Source organism: Amphiura filiformis, chromosome 18 (genome assembly GCF_039555335.1).
Source record: "Amphiura filiformis chromosome 18, Afil_fr2py, whole genome shotgun sequence".
Classification (NCBI taxonomy): domain Eukaryota; kingdom Metazoa; phylum Echinodermata; class Ophiuroidea; order Amphilepidida; family Amphiuridae; genus Amphiura; species Amphiura filiformis.
In genome coordinates, this window is record NC_092645.1 from 27,725,614 (window position 1) to 27,753,355 (window position 27,742).

Below are 27,742 nucleotides of genomic sequence, written 5' to 3' on the forward strand. Positions count from 1 at the left end.
TGTTTGGAAACACACTACAAAAATATTTTTTTAATGTTTTCAAAATGTTATTGACAAATATTTTCTGTAAACATTTTTTGCCAAATATTTTGTCACCATTTAAATAATGATATGTTTGAGAATATTTGCAATAAGTTATCAATTTTTTAAATAAATATTATGAAAAAGTTTTATTCCCTTTATACACCCTTAACACATATAATCCGACATTTAAACATTTTCTGGCAACTTTACTAACCTTTTGCGAATGTCGAAAACTTGGAAAACATTTTGTTTGCTGGGATAATTGAACATAATTCAAAATTGAATAACATAATAAAATAACAAAAATAATATTGCAAAACTATAATACTAATAAATACGTATTAGGCCTAACCAAAGTTTTCAAGTTTTTTAGTTTTAACCAAATTAAAAATCGCAAAGCGCATTTTAATATAACAATTTTCTGCTAAATTGAATTGGTATTGTTTATTTTATTAATTATTACACGTATTCGTCTTAGGTTTTCAACTTTCAAGTTAGGCCTTAAGCTATAGTCATGCTGTTTGTGCGGATGTTATGTAAAAACGTTACCATTACGAATTCATATTTAGGCCTGTAATAAAAAATGTTTAATTTCTTTAATAAAGAAATCTTATATACCTTATATTCTTATAATATTATCATTATTTTGTTTATATTTTTATTATTGTTTTTTTTTTATCGTGACCATAATGACATCCTGTTGTTGAGTGCTGAACTTACCTGGCTGAATCACCTCGTAAAGTATTAAAGCGCGCCGCCATAGCTTAATTCCATGATCTTGAACCTATTTTTATCGATATATATACATCAATAACTTATCGGATTTAGTATTGGACACAATAGATGAAGTATTTGATTGACAAGGTTACCCCTGCGTCCCCTAGCCGCGTGTACCAAATACCTTCAAAATGCTTCAGCCACACATTACATAGCACAATAACGTCACTTGCACATAATGCATCGGCTATACCCTGTCCCATAGCTTGTACAACGAATTGGGGTCAAATGTCATAAGGGGGTAAAATCTTACAATTGCATTTTCTGGACATCTGTAAGGGGGTATGGAGCTCAAACTCAGTGACATCAAATCTCATAACCAGGGGAACATTTTGCAGGGGTCAGGTCAAAGGTCATGCAGAGGTCAAATTTTAGAAATGCATTTTCTGGACATCTATGGGTTACGGGGTTCAAATTCGTTGACAACAAACAGAAAAGATGCGAGTTCTGATGTAATTTTTCAGCTTGGTGCTACTGCAAAACATTTTTGGCAACACTCAATCTTACGGTTTCTTATTTGTGCAAATTATCCGAATGTGGTCTTTAATGTGACCGCTTTGAGCAAAGCATGTCTGGCAGTACTATAGCACTGATATGGTTTCTCTTTGGTGTGAGTTCTGATGTGTGTTCTGAGATCAAAAAATCTTGCAAACCCTTCGTGGCAATATTCACACTAAGGTGTACGTCTCTTTCGTGTGTTTACCTCCAATGTGTGTTGTGAGGTTAGCACTGTCTGCAAACCATTTTTAGCCATACTGGCACTAATGCTTATTTTTGTTGTGTGTTATGCTATGTCATTTAACAGACCAACTGTCTACAAAGCATAATTTCTGAATAATACTGACACTGAAAAGGACTTTCAGTGGTGTGGATACTGATATGAGTTTTGAGACGTCTGCTTGTGGAAAAACATTTTTGGCAGTACTCACACTGATAAGGGTTCTCTTTTGTGTGCGTTCTGATATGCTTATTGATGTGGCTGCATGCATTGAGCAAAGCATTTCTGGCAGGAGTCACACTGATAGGGTTTCTCTTTTGTGTGCGTTCTGACATGCTCATTGAGGTGGATGCATTGAGCAAAGCATTTCTGGCAGTACTAGCACTGATACGATTTCTCTTTGGTGTGAGTTTTGATGTGTTTTCTGAGATAACTAGATCTTGCAAACCCCTTTTGGCAGTACTTGCATTGATAGGGTTTCTCTTTGATGTGAGTTCCGATGTGTTGGGTTAGGTCACTTCTACGTGCAAACCATTTTTGGCAATGCTCACACTGATAGGGTTTCTGATTTGTGTGAATTCGGACATGCTCATTAAGGTGACTACTTTGAGCAAAGCATTTCTTGCAGTAGTCACACTGATAGGGTTTCTCTTTGGTGTGAGTTCTGATGTGCGTTTTGAGATCACTAGATCTTGCGAACCCTTTTTGGCAGTACTCACATTGATAGGGTTTCTCTTTGGTGTGGGTTCTGATGTGGTTTTTGAGGACACCTCTACGTACAATCCATTTTTGACAATACTCACACTGAAAGGGTTTCTCTTTGGTGTGTGTTCTGATATGATTTTTCAGATTGCTACTACATGTAAAGCATTTCTTACAATACTCACACTGATATGGTTTCTCTTTTGTGTGAGTTCTGATGTGGATTTTCAGATCGCTTCTTTGAGTACAGCGTTTCGGGCAGTACTCACACTGATAAGGTTTCTCTTTGGTGTGTGTTCTTATGTGTTTTATTAGGTTTGTACTATATGCAAATCTTTTTTGACAATGATCACACTGATATGATTTCTCTTTCTTGTGATTTTTTGTCGATTTTTCCAACATCCAATGTTTCTTTTTACAAAATAGTTTTCTATACTTCATCCTGTGTCTGCGTTTGTGACATGACAGTTTGTCCGTAGAGTCGAAACTGGTTTCACAGAACGTACACCTCAAAGGTTGAAACATTTGTGGTATCCTTTGTTGGTAACCCTTAAACATCATCACTCGCCAACTCCTGGAACATTTATGTACATGAACACAGCATATCTGCATGTAGATAGATACAAAAATGTAAATAAATAAATAATTAATTGAAATTTTTGAGGTCTGTAACTTAGGGGGGGCATAAAATTGTCCATGATTTTTTTTGCATCAGCCCCCCCCATTAAGTGTTTGTGAATGACTTATCTCAGTAAAGCCATTCTGTGAGTTGATCTGCGAGACGTCGATCCCCTTGGTAATTCCGGGGGGGCACTCAACTTTAGAAGTGACGGGTATGTGCCTACCGGCGTCAAGAAGTAGGGTACAAACAGAATAAAAAGGGGGTCATTGGGTATAATATTTTGAAAAAAAGAGGGTCATTGAGTATAAGATTTCAAAAAAAGGGTCATCGGGTATAGTAGAAAATGTTGAAAAAATAGGGCAAAATTTTGAAAATTTCGGCATAATTTTAAAAAAATTGAGCAAAATTTGAAAGTTTCGGTATTATTTTTTGGCATTTTGATGATGCTATATTAGAAAATCTAGAAAAAAAATAGGGTCATTGGGTAGTCAGTAACCAGGGTTCGGTTTTGCCGGCAAAAACCTGTTTTTGCCGCAAAGTGGCAAAAACCTGGCAAAAACTGTTTTTTGCCAGTTTTTGCCTGGTTTAAACCGGCAAAAATGGCAAAAACTCGCATATAGTCACTCAAATATTAAAAAGTGACACAGAAAGCTCATAAACAGTAACACACATATTTTAACGAATCATTTGACATATTTTCTGTCTCATCAAGTCTTTAAAATGAAAAAGTTTTGAATTTGATACATGCCACATTTCGATTAAATGCACTTGAGCAATGAAAACACATGCCTTTAATTTCTTAATATATTGCTATAATTACAAAATCTGGCCTTGTTACACTCGGGAACTTATTTTTGTAACTTAATAATTTGTTTTGAGATGAAAAAATTGAATTATAAATCACTTTCTTAGTTTTTGCATTTTTGCGGCAAAAACTGTTTTCGCAAGTGGTTAAAACCACGGTTAAAACCGCGGTTTTTTCCACCTGCGGCAAAAACCTGCGAACCCTGGCCGTAACCAAAAAAGGGGGTCATTGGGTAGCCGCAACTAAAAAAAGGGGGTCATCGGGCATGGCTTTTAAAAAAGGGGGTCATCGGGTATAGTCAACTTCAAGAGGGGGCCTATTGACAGGCACATACCGTCACTTCCAAAGTTGAGTGCCCCCCCGCCGGGGGGAAATTCCTTTTTTTTTTCATCTCAAACGTGAACACGAATCTCAAAAATGAGAGTTATAATTCCATTCTTTCTATAAATGTAAATCATTACGAGTGCTAGGGCAGCTCCTTTTATTCCTGTAAAAAGCATAAAACTTGTGTATTGGATCTAAATACCGGGACTAAATTAACCAAAAGACCTATGCATCTGCCTTTGGCACGATTATTGCCCTCGATTTTGTTCATTACATCAGATTGTGTCTTTTTTCTTACAGGTTCTTACACAGCCGAGAGCTGTGTTTTGTTTCTTACGAGATCGTCTACCTTTCTTCTGTCAACCTTTACATTTGCTCTAGCACTGACATGCTTGTACCGATTTTGACCTAACTTGGTCACAACCATCATTGACCATGCCCCTACACACACCGTCATCATCCCTATATCTTCGTGTTAAAAATTGCCGTGATAGTACGATGAATCCTCACGTTTTTCAACAACTACGCATGGTGATTTTATTCGAGATAGGCCGTGCAACTCAGGCTAAGCATACAATTTGAGATTTTGAGCGCCTGCCACACTGTTTCTATTCTATGTTTTACGATTTTCGCATGATCAATATATGGCTGGCCGTAACCGCCACAACGTGGAGAATACTTTAAATATTGGCCGGTTATTTTTTACACAGTAGTGACGTCAACTAGGCAATGACCTATACTTCTAACATACACTATTTGTAGAGGTCACGCGTCAATGGTGAGCGCACTGAGTATTGTGTATAGGAAAACGGACAGTAACTACAGTATGTATGGCCTACTACTAGTATATAAAGTAAATCCGAACTGGTTTGCAGTTTGCTGAAGGTCGAATTCGCAGGGACACCGCGCAAGTTATACAAATTAGCTCCCGGCGATACACTGCAGATCGCAGAACTGTGTGCATAGTTTACCACCACTCTGCCTGGCTATATAGTTATGTACAATACTGTATGAGTTTCTTATGAGTGCATGTCCATCTTAATAATAAGTCAGTTCGTACTTTTCATAAACTACTTTTTGAATCATAACTTTCGTGACCGAGGATATCTTGCAACTACGTGACGCTCGTCTGGCAAATTCTTAATGAATAAATTCGCTTCACGTAATGAGTAAGTCGTACTTAATTAGTCAGTTTTACCTCCGAGTAATGAAAAACTCTAACATGAATTTGGCTCCACGGAGCAAAAAGTCAGCTACGCGTAGCAGCTCCACGTTGTGGCGGTTGCGGCCTACTATATCAGTATCCCATATGATATTTCTATTGCAAGAAAATGTTATTTGTTGTCAGGTTTTATCTTAAATACACTAACTGGAAATTAAATACACTAATTAGTGAGGACCGGTATTTTGCTGTGGATATGTTTAACTGCAATTTGCGGGTAAAAATTTGAAATCCTGAGTAAAAATTTTGATCATATTCAACTCTTTGAGAAAAAATTTATATAAAAGAATGCATGTAAAATCCAGCTGCAATACAATGTACATTATTGACACACTATCACTCTCTTTATCTACGGCAATAATAGAATATCGATTTCAATCGAATTGAATACGATGCTTAGTTTTGAGTTTGTAGTTGACTACTAAGCGACCTAAGCGATCGATTGCTAGCCAATCAGATAGAACTCCTTTTCTTGCGTTCGTGAAATACCAGTCGCCCGTCGCTCACCAACGGAGTATTAAATTTATATTTATCGAATAGGAAGTCGACACTGTGCTACATGTCACATGAAAATTGTGGGGTCAAAGGTCACGCAGGGGTCATAGGGGTCAAAAAAGTGATTTCAGCTAAAAATGCATCTTCTCCCACAAATTACGTAGGACAGTGACGCCACTTGCACACATGCATTGTTATTACCCAGTGTCTATGGGGTGTACAGATTTGGGGTCAAAGGTCATTAAGGGGTCACTTCCGGTATAAATCGAAATATCTTCAAAAAATTTTATTAGCTAAGAAAAACATAGGAGAGTGATGGTATGTGCAGACATGAATTGTGTTTACCCAATGTATATGTGGTATTTTTTTATTTGGGGTCAAAGGTTATTAAGGGGTCACTTCCTGTATAAAACAAAATATCTTCAAAACTTTTTATCGGCCAAGAAAAACATAGCACACTGACGGTATATTCACACATGAATTGATGTCACCTAGTGTACACGTGGTATTTTTTTCGGCGGGGTCAAAGGTCATTAAGGGGTCACTTTCGATGTCTGACCGAATACTTTCTAAATGCTTCTTCAAAGGTTCTTTGAATTTCTTCAATTTTCTATAATAGATAATTGTCCTTTCCTTTTGGTGCTAAAACGCTCGTTTATGTTGCATCAAGTAAATAATTAACCCAGATCCGTATAAATTGTAACAATTTAGCTCAGTGTCTTCTTTTAAAAGAACTATGTTACGGGTTACACATTTTGGACTCGGAAGGTTACGGTGATTAACTACTTTCCGGGACTCCTTTATCGCCGCCTCTTCACTGGGCTCTTCATCGTAAAGGGTACATACCACAAAATAGCTTTCCATAGACTTTACGTGCAAAATAGGGGTCACGTTTTAGGCTTTAAATCGAGTTACGTCTTACTTTGAAATATATAATTGATATCATCTTAATCAGAACAGAATTCTGCATAACATATCTGAAAATGACACCAAATTTTAGGTCTACTTTTAGAGAAAAATAGCGCTATATAAAAAGGCCCGATTTTCCCGTGTTTACGTCCGACTGCTAACCGCGTTTTGACCTCGTGTGTTCATGCGCTCATCATCGTAAACATCACTCAAATTCTCGCGTTTTCTGTTCAAATTAGTAGAGATCACATTCACAAGTTCTAGCAAAACACGATTTGCAACACTAAAAGCGTTAATATTGTACCGATTTTGCACAATTTTTATGCAAAGTTGGGACTATAGGCGTGATAAACTTTTGCCGGAAACCGCTTCACAGGCGGATTTAGTAGTATGAACCCTAAAATATTTTCATACCATTAATTAAAGAGGGCCATCCTCAAGCGTTTACCACTGAAGCAAAATGTAAAAGGTCATTTTGAGGCGATGTCTAATTTACACCGTGCATTACAATTATTTGAAGATTCTAATTACTTTTGTTGTGATGAGTATTGCATAATAATAATATTAAACACGTACTAAATGCAGAGCGATACGAATTCTTTTTTCGGTATGGGGAGCTTGCCCAAGTACAAAGAATACAAAGCATACGATCAGATACATGGTCAAAATAAGCCAAAATACGACTATTAGTAGGCTTATATTCTGGATTCACCAAGATATTCCCTGTTTTTTGATATCGAGCACACCATCGTCAAAAACAACCCTATTTTTTAAACATCACGAACATAAAATGTTTGCAAACATAGTTTACAAATAACCCCTTCTTAGCGAAATTGGGAAAAATCATGCGTTGTGTTTACCCAATGTATATGTGGTATTTTTATTTGGGTCAAAGGTCATTAAGGGGTCACTACCGGTATAAAACGAAATACCAACAAATTTTATCAGCCAAGAAAACAGCACATTGATATTATGTTTACAAATGAATTATATATAAGTGGTATTTTTTATTTGGGGTCAAAGGTCATTAAGGGGTCACTGCCGGTCCGAGACGAGAAACCTTCAAAATACCTCTTCTGCCACAAATAAAATAGCAGAGTTGATGCTACATGCATACACGCATTGACATTAGCCAATGTCTATGGAGGGTTAATAAAATGTGGGGTCAAAGGTCAGTAAGGGGTCACCCCTCTGCTGTGTTTGTGGTCTCAGACCACAGCTATGTCTAGTTTCTTCTTCTGTCAACCATTACATTTGCTCTAGCACTAACATGCTTACATCGATTTTACCTAACTTGGTCACAATGATTATTGACCATGCCCCTACATGTCACATGAAACTTGCGGGGTCAAAGGTCACGCAGGGGTCACAGGGGTCAAAAACGTGATTTCAACTAAAAATGCATCTTCTCCTACAACTTACGTAGGACAGCGACCCCACTTGCACACATGCATTATTATTACCCAGTGTCTATGTGGTGTACACAGATTTGTGGTCAAAGGTCATTAAGGGGTCACTTCCGGTATAAAACGAAAAACCTTTAAAATGCATTTTCCACAAATTATGTGGGACAGAGACGCCACTTGCACACATGCATTGTTATTACCCAGTGTCTATTGGGTGTACACAGATTTGGGGTCAAAGGACATGAATACATTGATTTTCAAATAACATCACAAAAAAAATAATGTTAACCCTAACCCAACTAGGACTCACTAAAGCTCACTATTAAAACCGCTCTGCGTGCACGGATTCCACGGGACTTGATGACGCAATCAGACGAAGTCATATATACCCAGGGAATCGTTGGCCGGGCCAACGTCACCTGTGTAGCTACATGCTGGGGATCTTCTGCGTGGCATGCGAGGGGTCCGAGGCTCGAATCCAGGGGTGCCAAGTGACTTTCTTCTTCATCTTCTCTCCTTTTCGTTCCTTCTTTCCCTTCCGATAGCACAAAAACCATGGGTAGGGTTAGGGTTAAGCTATATGCATGTTTTTCCTATATGCCTTCTTAATGAAAAGGCATTTCATAGCTGAAAACATCAAAATAAACAGGAGCTACATCCTCTCTGCTGTCATCACAATTCAAAATGACAGTTGGAAATATATTCCCATATAATGACCATTTGAACCCGAGGTCATATTGCTACAAATTTTATATTGCTAATTTTATATTGCTTGAAATGTTTATATTGTTTATTTAGTTTTATATTGCTAATGGACATTGATGCAGTTAACAATATATTGCCTAAAATATATATATTGCTAGCAATATGCTTCAACACTGCTTGTGGTATTGCTAAAATAAAGCATATTTTGTTTATTGCTTGTGATATTGCTTAAATATTGCTTAATAAGGCTTCAACATTGGAAATGGTAATCAAACAAACCAGAAATTTATCACCCATTGTAAAGGACGTGGCACATGTATTGACTATGCAATACATATATGCACACCTTAGGGGCTGTGCAATAATTATGAGCCCTGTGGGGAGGGTAAAATTGGGGAATTTTTTGGCAAGCCGAAGGGGGGGGGGGAACTATTTTTGGTCATGCAGCAAAGAGGGTGGCGGGGGCAAGCGATTTTTGGCACACATTCATGGGGCGCCTTTTAAATAAAATGCTCTAAAAAGGATAGGGGCGGGCGGTGCAATAATTATGTGTAGGCCTACCCTGGGTGGTGATTTATAGGGGCAAAGATTTTTGGCAGGTTGAAAGGGGGTCAAGCGATTTTTGGCAGGTCAAGAGGGGGGAAGCAATTTTTGGCAGATATTTTGGACACTGTTTCTATATCTTTATTACCCCCTAAAAAGATGTAGGAAAATGTTAGGAACATGTTCAAATATGCAAAATTTCCTGCTCGCTGCGCTTGCGTTATATTATGGTAAGACAATAAAGGTTTAAAATTCAGGTTCCAAAAAATCTTGTATGTGTAAAAGCAGGGGCAAAGATTTTTTTTGGGACGTTTCATCCCATATCTCAAGAGTTAGTTGTGGTCTCATTCTGTTGCTAATTTATCTAGCTGGCTCAAATTGTGAGAACTAAAAACTTCACATTATATTTTCATTGTAAGATACTGCAATACAAAATCAGAGGCATCCGACATGTAAAAAAGTATAGGGAGTCAGTATTGATTTTAATTGCCTCTATTTCCACTATCTAGCTACAACAAGGTCAATAACACAGGATCAAATTTTTTTAATGCTCCTATTTATTTAATAATAAGTCTGCAATTGTTCATCTTAGTAAAATCGAGGTTAAAATTCTATTGTGTCATCAAAGTGAACAGATAAAGTTCCTTCGCATGTTGAATTCTAATGTATGTTGCAAGGTTAAAATTAATATTTATACTTAACATTTTGGGCAATGCTCACACTATTCATGGTACTTTTTTTTAATCACATGTGTGAATTATAATGTGTCTTTTGAAAATACTTGTATCGGCAAAACATTTCTGACAATATGGACACTCAAAAGGTTTCTCTTTGGAGTGAGTTATGATGTGATTTTTGAGCTTGGTGCTGTTATAAAAACATTCTTGGCAACACTCGCACTGATAAGGTTTCTCTTTTGTGTGAATCATTCTGATGTGCTCTTTCATATCATGTGACCGCTTTGAGCAAAGTCTTTCTGGCAGTACTCGCACTGATATGGTTTCGTGTGCTGACCTCTCTAATGTGGGTTGTGAGATTACCACTGTCTGCAAACCATTTTTGGCAATACTGGCATTAATGCTTTAAGCCGTATCGTTTAACAGAGCAACTGTCTGAAATACTGACACTGAAAAGGTTCCATTGGTGTAAATTCTGACGTGTTTTGAGATGTATGCTTAAGTGTAAACATATTTTGGGCAGTACTCACACTGATATGGTTTCTCTTTTGTGTGAGTTATGAAATGCTCATTGAGGTGACTGCTTTGAGCATAATAGCATTTATGGCTGCAGTCAAACTGATAGTGTTTCTCTTCGGTGCGAGTTCTGATGTGTGTTCTGAGATCACCCAAACTCTTTTTTGACAGTACTCACATTGATAGGCTTTCCCTTTGGTGTGACCTCTGATGTGTCTGTTGAGAACACTTCTACGTGCAAACAATTTTTGACAATACTCACATTGACTGGGTTTCTTTGGTGTGAGTTCTGATGTGCCTTTTAAGTTGACTACTGTGGCTAAACCATTCCTTGCAATACTGACACTGAAAGGGCTTTTCCTTTGTGTGTATTTTAATATGTGATCTAAGACCAGACTTTTGAGCAAAACATTTCTGACAATACTCGCACAGATACGGTTTCTCTTTCGTGTGTGTTCTGATGTGTATTGTTAAGCTGCCACTACATGTAAACCGCTTCTGGCAATACTCACACTGATATGGTTTCTCTTTGGTGTGAGTTCTGATGTGTCTTGTTAAGGTGCTGATATGTGTAAACCATTTCTGACAATACTCACACTGATAGGGTTTCTCTTTTTTGTGAGCTATGTTAAGGACACTTGTATGTGGAATTATTTTTTGACAGTACTCAAATTGATTTGGTTTCTCTTTAGTATGATTTATAATGTGTCTTTTAAGATTACCCCTGCGACTAAACCATTTCTTGCAATACTCACACTGATATGGCTTTTCCTTTGTGTGTATTTTAATATGTTCTGTAAGAACAGAGTGTTGAGCAAAACATTTCTGACAATACTCGCACAGATAGGGTTTCTCTTTCGTGTGTGTTCTGATGTGCCTTGTCAGGTTCCAATTATGTGCAAAACATTTCTGACAAAACGCACACTGATATGGTTTCTCTTGTGTGTGTGTTCTGATGTGGATTTTTAGGCTGCTTTTTTCTGCAAACCGTTTCTGGCAGTACTCACACTGATATGGTTTCTCTTTGGTGTGAGTTCTCATGTGTCTTGTTAAGGAGCCACTTTTTTTAAACCATTTTTGACATTGCTCGCACTGATGGGTTTTCTCTTTCTTGTGAGTTACGGTTGAGTTTTCCAGCATCCAATGTTTCTGTTTGCAAAGTAGTTTTCTATACTTGATCTTGTGTCTGCGTTTGTGACATGAAAGTTTGTCCATAGAGTCGAAACTGGCTTCACAGAATGTACATCTTAACGGTTGGACCATTATTACCCTTTGGTTGTAACACTGTAACATCTTCATCACTCTACGACTCGGGGTACATTTAGAAACACAGCATAACCTGCAGTAATAAATAAATAATTTATTACGTACTACGTACTTGAAGGAATTATTAGTGTATCCTTCATGTAAGAAAGCACAAAACAAATCCTAACTCTAATCCTAACCTTAACCTTTACCCTTACCCTAAATCCTAACCCTGTTATTTTGTGCTCTCTTTAATACACGAAGGATAAACCAAGGAAAACTGTTTTATAATATAAACTGCCCTCCAAAAGAAACTTATATTTTTTCACAAGGTCATATCTTAAAATCCTCTCCATAAAAATGAAAAAAAAATGCACACAGGATTCCTTCAATACTCTACTCTACTGTACACACATGATGTCAGTAACCAAGCAGTTGTCCAACTGACACAACAGCAAAATGCACTGACATGGAACACCTTTCTGGACCAAAATTCACATCCCAACATATGTCTTTTGTTGGGTTCCAATTATTCACCTGTGAATGTGGTCCCGGAAGCTGTTCCGTGTCAGTGCATTTTACTGTTGTGTCAATTGGACAACTGATTGGTTACTGACATGTGTTTAGAGTAAAGTATTGAAGTTATATCCTGTGTGTAATTTTTGTTCATGTACAAAAAGTTTCTTTTTGAGGCCAGTTTATCTTTGATTTTATCCTAATAAAACATGAATAGGAGTTAATACAGGAGTGCATGTGATGATGTGTAACAACTTTTATGCCAAAGATCGTGTAGGACTACAGACTACTGCATGTAGAAAGAATCAATATATAGATGTACATGGGGCCATTTTATCATAAACAGGGTCATAATGTAAAAAAAAAAATCAATTTTTATTGTCTTAATTATTAATTTGGAAGCCTGCTCTGGTTATATTTTGGTGGACAATTTGTTTTCAGACATTCCTTCCATTTCAACTTATTGGGCCTACATTACACATTAAACTGTCAGTGTCATCAAAAATGGTACAATGCTGCTCTTTGTAAGTTTTCAAAAAATTTGAAATTACTCCCTGGCTCCATCATTTCTATACATGTAGTGTAGTATATTGTATCTAAAAGTTTGAAATTTGAAATCTTGATGGTTATTTTACACGGTTGCTTGATGGCATGTAGATTAATTTTTAAGCAAAGTTGAACACTGATGGCGATATTTGTCTTAAATCTTGTTTGCATCCAAGGGATGGACACTTAGCATTAAAATATCATACAAATAAGTAACACTAGCGGGAGACCCGCGCTTCGCGCGGGTCCCCGCTAGTTGAGTAAACGGGAGCGGTTAGTAAGCGGGATTGGTTAGTAAATTCGGGACTGGTTAGTAAACATGGTAAACGGTGATGATAATTATGCTCTCTTGGTGTAGATTATTCATCCAGTAATAATCAGATGTTGATAATCATGTTAGCCCACATGTTAGCTCCTGTCATGTAGCCTATAGAAGCTAAACGTTTATTTAAATGAATATCCAGATCTGTGCATGATAATGTTGTTACTCACTCAATCCCGTCACATTTATTTTGCAAATTCTGTCACCCAATGACCCCTTTTTTCACCAGCTTACACCTAATTACCCCCTTTTTTAATAGAAATTGACACCATATCTGCAAAAAGGCAAATTTTCACAAAACGTTGCTCAGAAAGTTATATTTTACGGTTAATGACACTTTTAGCGTTCTCACACATTTTCTTGGAGCCCCACTGAATGACCCCATTTTTGACCATAATCGCCTTCGATAGACCCCTAGGTCCGTATGCACAAAAGAGTTAGACCAGGTCTAAAGGTAGACCTGGTCTAAGTGGAATTTAGTACCATGAGAAAGGACATTTTCCTTTACATTTGCTTAAGTTATTTTGTATTATTTTTGAACGTTGCATTAAAATCTTTAGAATGTGCTAGCTACTCTAGGAAGGAATAAGAGTAAAGGACCATTCCTGGTGGAACTTAATTCGGTTAGACCTGGTCTAACTTTAGACCCTGTCTCGCTCTTTTGTGCATACGGACCCTAGTGTCATACTCCGGTAGTTACAGGTACGATACTTTCATATTCGAGTGCCCTCCCCCCGGGTGCACCCTCCATCAGACACCCTCCTCGCACAGATAGATAAGAAGTGCCACTTTGGGACATCCGATAACAATAATCAAACTCGCGAAATGGCTTCAATTGGGTCTTTATTTTGAATTCTTTAGAGTGCCTACTAAGGGGGCCACATCCCCCTCCCCCTCAGATACACTTACGTTTTAAACGATGATAACAACATTAGTGTCAAAATGGTACTTCAATTGAGCCTTTATTTTGATTTTCTTTTCAAATACTCAGCCCCCCGACAACCACTGCAGTATGGATAAAGAGGTGTCCGTTTTGGCTTCTGTTTTGGACACCTGTACGCTTTAAAGCAATGATAACAACAAAAACGGTCCCCGAAATGGCTTCAATTAGGCCTAGGCCTTTATTTTGATCAAGTGTCCAATTCTGAGTGGACACAACCCCCCCCCTCAGACAACCATCTGCAGCGCGCGACCTATCTACGGCGAGCGACCTATAAACCTAGACGCAGTACGTGTCAGGGTGTGTGACACGCCACTAATCACGCGCTGCATTTGACGCGCTTTTTGGTCATGACCTGAGCCGTAAGGTTATTGACCTCAACGGCCTAGCAACCTACCATTTTTTTTGTTATTTCCATAGTGATTGAATAGTTTTGCAAAAATGAATGTCAGATGGTTTAATGGCAATATGTACCCGATCAATGTACGAAAAATTTTGCAAATTCTGTCACCCAATGACCCCTTTTTTCACCAGCTTACACCTAATTACCCCCTTTTTTAATAGAAATTGACACCATATCTGCAAAAAGGCAAATTTTCACAAAACGTTGCTCAGAAAGTTATATTTTACGGTTAATGACACTTTTAGCGTTCTCACACATTTTCTTGGAGCCCCACTGAATGACCCCATTTTTGACCATAATCGCCTTCGATAGACCCCTAGGTCCGTATGCACAAAAGAGTTAGACCAGGTCTAAAGGTAGACCTGGTCTAAGTGGAATTTAGTACCATGAGAAAGGACATTTTCCTTTACATTTGCGTAAGTTATTTTGTATTATTTTTGAACGTTGCATTAAAATCTTTAGAATGTGCTAGCTACTCTAGGAAGGAATAAGAGTAAAGGACCATTCCTGGTGGAACTTAATTCGGTTAGACCTGGTCTAACTTTAGACCCTGTCTCGCTCTTTTGTGCATACGGACCCTAGTGTCATACTCCGGTAGTTACAGGTACGATACTTTCATATTCGAAAGTGCCCTCCCGGGTGCACCCTCCATCAGACACCCTCCCTCCGCGGCGTATAGATAAGAAGTGCCACTTTGGGACATCCGATAACAATAATCAAACTCATGAAATGGCTTCAATTGGGTCTTTATTTTGAATTCTTTAGAGTGCCTACTAAGGGGGCCACATCCCCCTCCCCCCCCCCTCAGATACACTTACGTTTTAAACGATGATAACAACATTAGTGTCAAAATGGTACTTCAATTGAGCCTTTATTTTGATTTTCTTTTCAAATACTCAGCCCCCCCGACAACCACTGCAGATGGATAAAGAGGTGTCCGTTTTGGCTTCTGTTTTGGACACCTGTACGCTTTAAAGCAATGATAACAACAAAACGGTCCCCGAAATGGCTTCAATTAGGCCTAGGCCTTTATTTTGATCAAGTGTCCAATTCTGAGTGGACACAACCCCCCCCCTCAGACAACCATCTGCAGCGAAGCGACCTATCACGAACGGCGGCGACCTATAAACCTAGACGAGTACGTGTCAGGGTGTGTGACACGCCACTAATCACGCGCGTGCATTTGACGCGTTTTTGGTCATGACCTGAGCCGTAAGGTTATTGACCTCAACGGCCTAGCAACCTACCATTTTTTTTGTTATTTCCATAGTGATTGAATAGTTTTTCAAAAATTAACGTCAGATGGTTTAATGGCAATATGTACCCGATCAATGTACGAAAAAATCAGAGCTGAAAGTGAAAGCATCTCGGAGCCTGCTTCTGGACAAGATTTAGCGACTTCCTTTTATTTATATAGATAGCAAAGTATCAGAAAAAATGAAAAATGTTCGATTAAGTAAATGAAAATCCTTTCTTTAGAAGGCTAACCCTTCCCCCACCCAACCATAGCTGTCTATGGTCTAACGTATAGTGTTAAATATCGAAAATACCAACTTGTATTCGTAGGATACAGAGCCGTCGCTATGATGGGTGGGGTTGTGGAGGGGGTGCTGGATTTTCAAATAAAAATATCAAAATGCGGTACAGCTGCTCTAAAAGATGAACTTAGAATAGAAGTTGCAGGTTGCGAGTACTGCACTCTATATTGATTTGAAATCATTTTGAAGCAACCACTGTTAAAGATGTCAATATCGTACTTTATAAAATACTAAAATTTTAAAATTATTATAATAATATTCAATCCTAAAAAAAGATCAACTTTGACCGATGTTTTAACTACTTTTTTTACTCACATAATCAGGTGAGTACTAGGCAAAAGAATTCCCATTCAGATGGGTGGGAAACAGCGTTCGAAATAAGGTGCGTCCTTGCATCAAATATCTGAGTAATTTATATGCGTGGACTCGTAAATTTCCTACGATAGGAAATTTACAGGTCCGCATGACCCGTAAAAATTTAACTTAAAATATCCTAATTTTGTTGTTCCACTGGAAAATCTGGTTCACATAATACCCATCAAGTTTTCAACCTGGGTTTTCAGTACATTTGTATACATACCACATAATGTCCGCATAAATGTATCCTCAATCCCCGCCATGATAGCCTCCACTACAGGCAGATTTAATTTCACTCCTGTAGTCATCGTTTATTTTTGCAAATTATGTTTTCGCCTGATAGTCTGGGTCTGAACTGTTTCCATATGAAATCTTGATGGCAAATTGGACAACAGAAGCACACGGTTCTACAAGTTTGACAGCTTTTTAATCCCTATTCATGAATCATGTTACATGTACACTATGAAAGTTTGACGCTGAAAATCACACTGAAAACCATTTTCAGCGTTACTCTAATTCCATTGTGACAGTGTGGCTATTGTCTAGGGCAGGGCCGTAGCAAGCGGGGCGGCTGGGGATGCCATGGCCGCCCCACTTTTTGAGAAATTTGTTATGTTCTTCTTTGTATCTTGATTTCAATATGGGCATAGATTTGTAATTTGGCCGCCCCATATTTGTGATGGCCGCCCCACATTTTTCGACTGTGCTACGGCCCTGGTCTAGGGATTATTTTTCATATAAACAATAGCATGCATGGCCCAATGCATTTCAGTGTGATTGGGACCATTTCAGTGGGATTTAAGGAATGGCTTCTCCCGGGGGCACTCAACCAAAATTTTGGTAGGGGTGTATGGAGCGCCAAACTTTGAGAACTAAGAACTGATTTTCGGCAAAATAGGGGCTTGATGAACTGAAATTTCAACATTTTTGATGGGTCTTGTGAACTAAAATTGGGCCAAATTATAGGTTTTGGAGCTTATAAATTCCTAAATTTTCCAGATTTGAGCTCAAGAGCTGCAATTGACAGAATTTGAGGCTCGAAGAACTGGAGTATGATCCAAATGTGGGTCTTAAGGAACTGCCGGAGGGCCTGAAAAAGGGACCCTTGACCGCCGCACATACCCATACCACCATTACATGTGAGTGCCCCCTCCGGGGGCTTCTCATTTTGAGAATGTTGCGGTCTATTTTCAGTGTGATTAGGCCAAGTAAAAAATAAAACATGTTTCACGTCCGGGTTTTCGAAAATAAGGAGGAGGAGGGGGCTTTTTATTTTCTACTTTTTATCGCAAAATTGGTGTAAATACCCATACTTAGAGCTGTTTTAGCGTATACAATAAATGCCTGGAAAAAGAAGGAGGCCCTTTTTTATTTGTTGTTCTGAGAGTTACACCCCTCTAATGATCACAAAACCTTCCTAAAATGTTTCTCATATCTTAAAGGAGTATTTCGTGATCCTAGCATCCTCTTTTTATGACATTTTTCAGTACATATCCACGAAAAAGCATATTCCCAAAATTTCAGTTGATTCCGATTTTTTGCGTTTATGAGTTATGCATGATTATGTGTATTACACTGCTCCATAGACAATATGTTGTAATTTCGTTCTGGTGCACCAGAACGAAATTCAAATTTCGCGATATCTTTGCTAAACGAATTAATCTGCAAGAAATATTTTGTACACATTATGTAGCCAGAGTATTCCAGTGATATAAAAATCTCAACTTTTTTTTAGAAAAGTGGGGGGATGAGGCTGTGGATCACGAAATGCCCCTTTAACAAGGCCATAGAAAGCATTCCACCTTCCTAGACATATTTTTTGAAAAGTTATAGGCCTAACTGAATATCAAAAAATAAAAATATATTTGAGGAAACCTCAAAAAAAGGAAGCGGGAGGGGACGTGAAACATGTTTATTTTTTTATTTTGCCTAATAGATACATTAATCTGATAACAAAAGAACTCTTTTCAGTGTTATTACCTATTGAATAATTTTTCAGCGGTAATTATTAGGGATACTCTGCACTTTTCAGTGTGATTTTTAAAATTTCAGTCTCACTACTATCTCACCATGGCTTGCTCAGTGACAGTCAGTGTTAGTTACTTGAATCACCCTATTGTAGACCATCCTTCTGGGACCTTCTGATACTTGAGTGTTTGGACAAGCGGAACGGTCTTTTGTCTACCTCTCCGTTTGAAAAAAAGAGGAGCCTCACCGAATAGGAAAGTCACCGTAATACATGTAGTACGGCATTAGGTTGACTCTTGTTGCCCTACAAAGGTACCGTATAGGATTTTATCCCGATTTTATAGGAAGAGTTGTTGAATGTCGGTTTCATGTTTAAGCTTACCTATTATTAATGATCATAAACGCCAAAACGTCGTCGACTAAGATGGAGCAGGTATGTTGGGAAACTCCTAGTGTTATACACCTATTTGAAAATATGGATGTAGTCTTCAGCTTTCATGTGTAATTTTTTTTTTTAAACCAAAGTCCGGCAGGTACTTGCCCAGATTGATCTCAACGCTGCTGTGCTGATAAATCTGACATGATAATTTATGCGCTATAATTTTCAGGGCGCTTACCACCAAAAGAATGATCCTCGTATCGGGTTTCGTTCGTGACCGCGAAGATGAAGCGTTACTTTGATGGACGTACTGCTTTGAGGCTTAGGCCTAATGTGCGATTTCCTTCCAATTTTAATTTTGTCATTATATACTCCAGGGACCGTTCATTATTAACGCGGGAGGGGGGGTCGGAGGAATGTTGAGCTTTATGGGTGAAAATACCTAACCCCCCTATTGCGATGAATCAATTTCACGTAACCCCCTATTGAATCAAACAAAATCACATAACCCCCCTCCCTCCCCTTTCAAGCAAACTTTATTAATTCAGTCACAGAGATTGGGATTTTGACATTGGGGGATGGGGTTTGAAAAAATTCTTAAAATCATAGTAATCCAGGTCTTTTGGCGACAAGTCTATTGTACAAATGCGCAGAAAGCGTGGAAATTGTGGCAATTTTGAAGCTAAACTGATGAAATATGGTGCAAAAGTGGAATAAATTCATGCAAAGCGCAAAAAAATTTGCAATTTTTAGACTAAAATGGCCATATGTAAGGTTAATTTGGTCAGAAACCTACATAGGCATACAGGCCTCAACATTGGGGGCAGTGGCGTAACTAGGGGTTGGTAGCGCCGGGCAAGAAACTGCAAGAAATTGGTGCCCCTACCCCCGAGAATATCTTAGACGCGGGCAGTGGCGTAGCTAGGGGTTGTGGCGCCCTAACCCAAGGATAATCCCCAAATCTTGAAACAATTGCTTGCTGGGTGCCCAAATTTTGGACAAAGGCCTACCACTAATTAATTATGGTTACTAGAAGTTGAATATCGGTCTTGAAATGTTCTTTCAATTGATTTTGTGCTAAAATGCGTGAAGCGCAATTTTGACTTTCATCGCTTGGAGGGCACAGAATCGATGCTGAATTGGTCAATTTGGCACCCCCTGATTGGAGGGAATAATTGTATGGACCATCCCCTGGCAAAATATTGGGGATTTACTGCCCCCACCCATCCCTGGGATCTACGCCTATAGATCTAGGGCTAGGCCTACTTTTGGTGAGAAAATTTATAGGTGTGTGCTTGCAGGTGGGGTGGTCATGTGGTGAGGAGTGAGTTGTTTGTGTGTGTAGCATCTGGCAGTGGCGTAGATTTCTTTTTTGACATTGGGGGATGGGGTAGGAAAAAGAAAAAATTCTTGAAGTATAGTGAATCCAGCACATTTTGACCGTTGACTATGTATATGGAACAAATGCGCCAAGCGCTAATTTTTTTGCCCTATTGAAGCTAAAATGGTGAATATGGTGCAAAATTGGAACAATTTTGTGTGAATAACTGAACAAGTCATTAGACAATTATGTATGGTATGATTGACTATTAAATTTCACATGACCCCCCTATCAGGAAAAATAAAATTACATAACCCCCCTGTTTGTCAAAGTGAAAATCACATAACCCCCCTACATTTCCTCCGCCCCCTCCCACATTAATAATGAGCGGTCCCAAATGCTGAAATAATACTAGTAATAATTATCGGGAATGTTTCTGTCCATTTTGAGCTGAAATAACGAGGTAAACAGTCACTGCTTGTTATTTTGGCCGCCGCTTAACACGCAGTTCTATAGGAGGACATAAAGTCCCCGGGGGTCACCCCGGCCCATTGTGGCCTGTACACCATCTGCATCAACTTTTGAAAAGCACCCTAAACAAAGATTTAACCCTTGGCTAAAACGATACCCTAAATTAGGGGTTCATTCATATATTTTCATGACTATCGGCCCGAGGGCATAAACAATATTTTTTGGATGGGGATGTGAGGCTTAAAACTTTAAACCCTTAAGGACCGTTCACAAACACTTGTTAGGGGGCCTGATGCAAAAAAATGTCATTACAAAATTTAGCCCATAGATCATAGGAGAAGCGGGGGGGATGTGGGATAAATCCCCCAATATTTAGGGGCCATGGCCCGTACAATCATCCAATGTTGATGCCTGTATGTGGGTTTCTGACCAAAACCTCATATTTGGCTATTTTAGACCCACAAAGTGCCAATTTTTCCACACTTCGTGCAAATTTATCTTACATTTGCACCATATTTCATCAGTTTATAGCTTCAATATAGCAAAAAAATTTGCACGCTTCACACATATTTTTACAATTAACTTTATATTTTGACGCAAAACTATGTGCTGCATTCATTATAATTCAAGAAATTTCTGTTGGATTTGGTTAAAGCTTTAGAATATCAACCAAGACCATTGCGTTTTGTAATCAAACAAACCAGAAATTTATCACCCATTGTAAAGGATGTGGCAGATGTATTGACTATGCAATGCATCTTAATTATACACACCTTAGTGGCTGTGCAATAATTATGAGCCCGGGGGAGGGTAAAATTGGGGGTATTTTTTTTGGCGAGCCGAAGGGGGGGGGGTAACTATTTTTGGTCATGCCGCTTCATTATATTTTCATTGTAAGATACTGCAATACAAAATCAGAGGCATCCGGCATGTAAAAAAGTATAGGGAGTATTGAGTATTTTAATTGCCTCTCGAATTCATATTTTACTCAAATCATAGTTTCCACTATCTAGCTACGACAAAGGTCAATAACACAGGATCAAAATTTTAAAATGCTCCAATTTATTTAATAATAAGTCTGCAATTGTTCATCTTAGTAAAATCGAGGTTTAAAATTCTATTGTGTCATCAAAGTGAACAGATTTATAAGGTTCCTTCGCATGTTGAATTCTAATGTGTGTTGCGAGGTTAAATATTTATACATGTACTAAACATTTTTGGCAATGCTCACACTATTCATGGTACTTTTTTAAATCACATGTGTGAGTTATTATGTGTCTTTTGAAAAAACTTGTGTCGGCAAAACATTTCTGACAATATGGACACTCAAAAGGTCTCTCTTTGGAGTGAGTTCTGGCAGTACTCGCACTGATATGGTTTCGTGTGTTGACCTCTCTAATGTGTGTTGTGAGCTTAGCACTGTCTGCAAACCATTTTTGGCAATACTGGCATTAATGCTTTAAGGGTAGACGAGGTATTTTTGGTCAAAGCAACCTAAAAATCGATTTTCATTATCTAGATCAATATATTATTGAAAATTAAAACCTTGATGTCTTGCAAAAGTTCATTCTACAAATCGTATACACTCTGCAAACTTGCTTAATTTATTGTTGTTAATTAGTTATGTACGTTTTACAAAAGTGTTGTTGTTTCAGCCCTCTTCACAACGTAACTCAAGAACCGCAACACCTATAAAAGTATATCTGTGATATTTTAATTCTTCTACACGCTCGCTATGAATTGAGCAATGCAATTTTTGCCAAAGCTCACTACCATTCGTAAGATGCTGTGAACTACCAAATCACAAGTTTAAAATAATTAATAACCTTAAGCCGTATCGTTTAACAGAGCAACTGTCTGAAAATACTGACACTGAAAAGGTTTCATTGGTGTGAATTCTGACGTGTTTTGAGATGTATGCTTAAGTGTAAAAATATTTTGGGCAGTACTCACACTGATAAGGTTTCTCTTTGGTGTGAGTTATGAAATGCTCATTGAGGTGACTGCTTTGAGCATAGCATTTATGGCTGCAGTCAAACTGATAGTGTTTCTCTTTGGTGCGAGTTCTGATGTGTGTTCTGAGATCACTAGATGTTCCAAACTCTTTTTGGACAGTACTCACATTGATAGGGGTTCCCTTTGGTGTGACCTCTGATGTGTCTGTTGAGGACACTACTACGTGCAAACAATTTTTGACAATAATCACATTGATTGGGTTTCATTGGTGTGAGTTCTGATGTGGCGTTTAAGTGTACTACTGTGACTAAACCATTTCTTGCAATACTGACACTGAAAGGGCTTTTCCTTTGTGTGTATTCTAATATGTGATATAAGACCAGACTGTTGAGCAAAACATTTCTGACAATACTCGCACGGATACGGTTTCTCTTTCGTGTGTGTTCTGATGTGTACTGTTAAGCTGCTACTACGTGCAAACCGTTTCTGGCAATACTCACACTGATATGCTTTCTCTTTAGTATGAGTTCTGATGTGGTTTTTAAGTGTACTACAGTGACTAAACCATTTTTTGCAATACTCACACTGATAGGTCTTTTCCTTTGTGTGTGTGAAACATTGATTGGGTGTGTGAAACATTGATTGGGTTTCATTGGTGTGCGTTCTGATGTGGCTTTTAAGTGTACTACTGTGACTAAACCATTTCTTGCAATACTGACACTGAAAGGGCTTTTCCTTTGTGTGTATTCTAATATGTGATAGAAGACCAGACAGTTGAGCAAAACAATTCTGACAAAACTCGCACGGATAGGGTTTCTCTTTCGTGTGTGTTCTGATGTGTACTGTTAAGCTGCTACTACGTGCAAACCGTTTCTGGCAGTACTCGCACTGATATGCTTTCTCTTTAGTATGAGTTCTAATGTGTCTTTTAAGTTGACTACAGTGACTAAACCATTTCTTGCAATACTGACACTGATAGGGCTTTTCCTTTGTGTGTATTTTAATATGTGATGAAAGACCAGAGTGTTGAGCAAAACATTTCTGACAATACTCGCACTGATAGAGTTTCTCTTTCGTGTGTGTTCTGATGTGCATTGTTAGGTTCCAATTCCATGCAAAACATTTCTGACAATACTCACACTGATATGGTTTCTCATTCGTGTGTGTTCTGATGTGCATTGTTAGGTTGCCTTTTTCTGCAAACCGTTTCTGGCAGTACTCGCACTGATAAGGTTTCTCATTCGTGTGTGTTCTGATGTGAATTGTTAGATGGCTATTTTGTGCAAACTGTTTCTGGCAGTACTCACACTGATAAAGTTTCACTTTGGTGTGTGCTCCGATGTGCCTTCTTAGCTTGCACCTTTGTGTAAACCATTTTTGACATTGCTCACACTGATAGGTTTTCTCTTTCTTGCGATTTTCAGTTGAATTTTCCAGCATCCAATGTTTCTGTTTGCAAAGTAGTTTTCTATACTTGATCTTGTGTCTGCGTTTGTGACATGAAAGTTTGTCCATAGAGTCGAAACTGACTTCACAGAATGTACATCTTAACGGTTGGACCATTATTAATATCCTTTGGTTGTAACACTGTAACATCTTCATCACTCTATGACTCTGGTAAATTTAGGAACACAGCATAACCTGCATGTAATAAAAAAAAAAAAGGAATTATTAGTGTATCCTTATATTCCTTCATGTAAGAAAGCACAAAACAAATCCTAACTCTAATCCTAACCCTAACCTTTACCCTTACCCTAAATCCTAACCCTATTATTATTTTGTGCTCTCTTCACGAAGGATAAACCAAGGAATTCTGTTATAACTAGCACTGGGTTATACATTGTGTCAGATTCCTTAGGGCTCAGGCTTATTTGATGCAGGATGATCTCCTGAGCATTTTGACACCTTTTTTACTGAAATCGGCCAAAAAATGAGAAGGTGCCGGCCAAAAACTTATTTGGACAGGGGGGACTGCGGGGGGTCTGAAAATTGTCATTTTGCATCAAAAATGTTATTATATGCCTTTTCTATTGATATTGGTGTTGTTTTATGTTATTGGTGCCAAGGAATCCATTTGTGAAAGTTGTATAAGATTCGGGGCATCCGTATTCTTGTAAACTACCGTTTTATGTCAAAATTAGGGTATGACTATGAGGGCGCTTTGCTCTTAGCACGCGCACACTCTTTCAACTGAAAAATTTAGTGTCGTAAGTATGAAAATAATCATAAGTGGCACCTGTTCAAGAAATTTGAACTTTTTACATGATATGGTTTGACTTTAACACCCATTTGAACATTTCATGGAAAACTGTCATTGAAATGTATAGGGGTCAATGGAGGGCTTCATGAAATTACAAAAAATGGTGCCACGGTCAAACAAAAAAAAGCTTAACGCCCAAATTTCAAATTGGGCAGATAACCAAAAGCTGGATGAAACATGTCCAGAGTTGCCCAGTAGGCCTACACATATGTGTATCCACTTGCTGCTGCTTTTGCTATCCAGTTGGGGTATTTTTTCCCCCTAGATGTCATTTGACCTCGAGGGGGCCCTTCGAAAACCACCCGGTCAGCATGCTTTTCCCGTTACCTATCCATATCCGAAATTTTGGCTCGATGCATCGAAGCACGGCGGAACGCATAGCCGGACAGACAGACAGATAGATAGATAGACAGATTCACTCGGTCGGACATCCGGGAACATTGTCCCCTTCGCACAAGCGCGTGCACAGCAACCAGCTCGAGAAAGGGGAACTGCACATGCGGTGCACATGCGTACACTAGTTTTACTAGGCCATTTCCCCTTTGTGACGTCAGCCCGACCAAGAGAATAGAGACCGCTTATTATTTTATTAGTACTAGAGTACCTGCAGCTGTGAGGGCACTGTAGCTGCATGCACGTGAGAGCACCACCAGCATCAGATAGTGATGCTGTTTCTGTCATATTGAGAATTCGTTATACCATGTATAAGCCCTCGTATCAACTATCAAGGATTCCACCCACCAAGTCTGTGCCCGATCAGTGGACATGAAAGAATTCAAAAGATAACCTCTGCACCAATAACTGCACCACCACGGAAGATGTATAAGAACTCAGTCCTCAAATGATAGTCATACATGTACATGCACCGACAAAAAGATAAGTGACTGACTATCATTGAGGACTGAGTTCCGCAGTCTATACAATGGTATAGTAGGATTTAGGAAGAGTTGTTGAATGTCGGTTTCATGTTTTAAGCTTAGACTGCGGAACTCAGTCCTCAATGATAGTCATCAGTCACTTATCTTTTGGTCGTTATATGACTATCATTTGAGGACTGAGTTTTTACCATACATTTTCCAAGTTGCAGTTTCAGACAATAGCTTGGGATTATTGGGCAGAGGTTATCTTTTGAATTCTTTCATGACCACTGAAGCATAGCCACGCCTGTCAAGGACACTCGGCGTGAATTGAAAGACCATGTCACTCGCCACAAAAGAATCCCGGAAAAGAATGTCAAAGCTAGCTCATACGACACCAATTTGTAGTCCGAATAATCAGACCCAGAACAAAATATTAATTTCTGACATGATCCTGTTCTGGGTCTGAACTGTTTCCTATTCGAAATCTTGATGGCAAACTGGACAAAAGAAGCACATGGTCCTACTTCACATTTTTTTAATCCCCTATTCATGTTGCGTGAATCACTCTATTGTGGACCATCCTTTTGATACTTGAGTATTTGGACAAGCGGAACAGTTTTGACAGACCCTTTGTCTACCCCTCTGTTTGTAAACAAACAAGGAGGTCGAAATCGTCCTCCTCGCCGAATAGGAAAGTCAGTGTAATAGTACGGCACTGACCAATTTGGTGTCTTTCCGCGCCTCGAAATATGATGCTAAAAAGTCTATGACCATGATGACTGGTTTAAGCTTACCTATTAATGATCATAAACGCAACGTCGTCGACTACGATGGAGCAGGTATGTTGGGAAACTCCTAGTGTATACACCTATTTGAGAATATGGATGTAGTCTTCAGCTTTCATGTGTAATTTTTTTTAAACCAAAGTCCGGCAGGTACTTGCCCACTGCCCAGATTCAAACAATCTCCAACGCTGCTGCTGCTGATAATCCGATGTGATAATGCGCTATAATCAAGGCTGATCTCCTGGATGGGGCAGCTTTAATTAGCATGAGGCCGCATTGATATGTAAATAGCGTATTGTTATTTAAATTTGTGCCCAGACGTATTGAGGGCGACAGTCATGTTATCCAGACGGAGAATGGCTGCATATGCCTGGCATGTCAATTTGCCTGAGTGAAGGCTGATAATCACCTTTCTGTATAGGTAATAAGCTAGTATATTTCGTGTACCAGTTGGTTAAATTAGTATATCATATTAAATATATTAAATGTATAAACTTTGAAATTTACATGAATTTGAAGAGCATAGCTTCGAAATGTAGCTGAGTCAGGTGATGTGAAATTCTGCTGCGTGACCCCCTCTGCGTGGTAGAATTATATTCATAAAACATTGAATTTAACAGATATTTTTGGTAGCCAACCACGGTTTATCAGCATTTAAAATATATGTTAATTAACAAAGATAAATAATAAAGAGTACAAATGGCAATTAACTAGTAAACAAGCCTGAAATCGTGACCACTATTCATATTTACCGTAAATATTTGGAGTATGCTTGCACATCATGCACATACACTGTGCATTTCTTTACTTCCGTATAAAATCAATAATTCATGCTGGGAGCCAAGTAACATTGCCTGCTCAGTGCAAATTGGTATTTTATTTTACTTGAGAGCAGGCCCGTCGGAACCGCTACGGCCAGTACAGCCATGGCCGTACCACTTTTCAGCCTAAACAAAATTTAAAAAGAAAAGGAGAGAGAGAGAGAAAAGAAAGAAAGAGAAAGAAAGAAAGAAGTATGCACCAAATCGCGCGAATTGAGTTCAGAAATGCAAAATTTCCCTAGGCAAGGGGACGCTGCCCATTCCAACACACTGGACGCGGTTTAGGGGGGGCCGGCCCTCCTCCAACAAAAAAGAGGAAATGAAGAAAACCTAAGAAAAAAGCTTTAAAAAAGGAGAAAAGAGAGAGAAAAGGAAGAGAGAAAAAGTTAAATTGCACGCGTAATTGAGTAGGTCCTTTGCCCCAAAACCGGAAAATCGGGTCGATCAGCAGTAGGCCCTATCATGATAATTATAGGCATGCAATTATTTTAGGCATTGCTTGAAGGCGGGTCATCGTACAAAAAGCAAGTGAAAATTACTGCGGGCCCGCCGATATGCAGGGCCACATTTTGTCACGAAGTCACTAGACGACAATAATACTAGGGAAAA

At 38.6% G+C, this 27,742-nt stretch overlaps 2 protein-coding genes across 3 annotated transcripts; both read right to left on the minus strand.

Moving 5' to 3' along the window:
* Positions 1–510: 510 nt before the first annotated feature.
* LOC140140077 (uncharacterized) lies at positions 511–26,467 on the minus strand. Of its 2 annotated transcripts, XM_072161896.1 has the most exons (3): positions 26,322–26,467; positions 23,547–24,048; positions 511–2,827 (listed from the first exon to the last, which is right to left on the minus strand). In XM_072161896.1, exons 2-3 carry the CDS (start codon positions 23,562–23,564, stop codon positions 1,898–1,900), a joined length of 948 nt encoding a protein of 315 aa, XP_072017997.1. In that variant the 5' UTR covers positions 23,565–24,048; positions 26,322–26,467; the 3' UTR covers positions 511–1,897. The 2 variants fall into 2 exon arrangements, with proteins under 2 accessions (XP_072017997.1, XP_072017996.1); XM_072161895.1 differs by lacking the exon at positions 511–2,827 and having other exon boundaries at positions 21,476–24,048.
* On the minus strand, positions 9,799–18,934 carry LOC140140079 (uncharacterized). The gene is made up of 2 exons (XM_072161897.1): positions 18,663–18,934; positions 9,799–11,784 (listed from the first exon to the last, which is right to left on the minus strand). The coding sequence occupies exons 1-2, from the start codon at positions 18,677–18,679 to the stop codon at positions 10,704–10,706; spliced, it is 1,098 nt and encodes a 365-aa protein (XP_072017998.1). The 5' UTR covers positions 18,680–18,934; the 3' UTR covers positions 9,799–10,703.
* Positions 26,468–27,742: the final 1,275 nt, after the last annotated feature.

Excerpts from the sequence above, each read along its gene's own strand:
- LOC140140077 (XM_072161895.1), bottom strand. The coding sequence starts at position 24,009 with ATGAAGATGTTACAGTGTTACAACCAAAGGATATTAATAATGGTCCAA.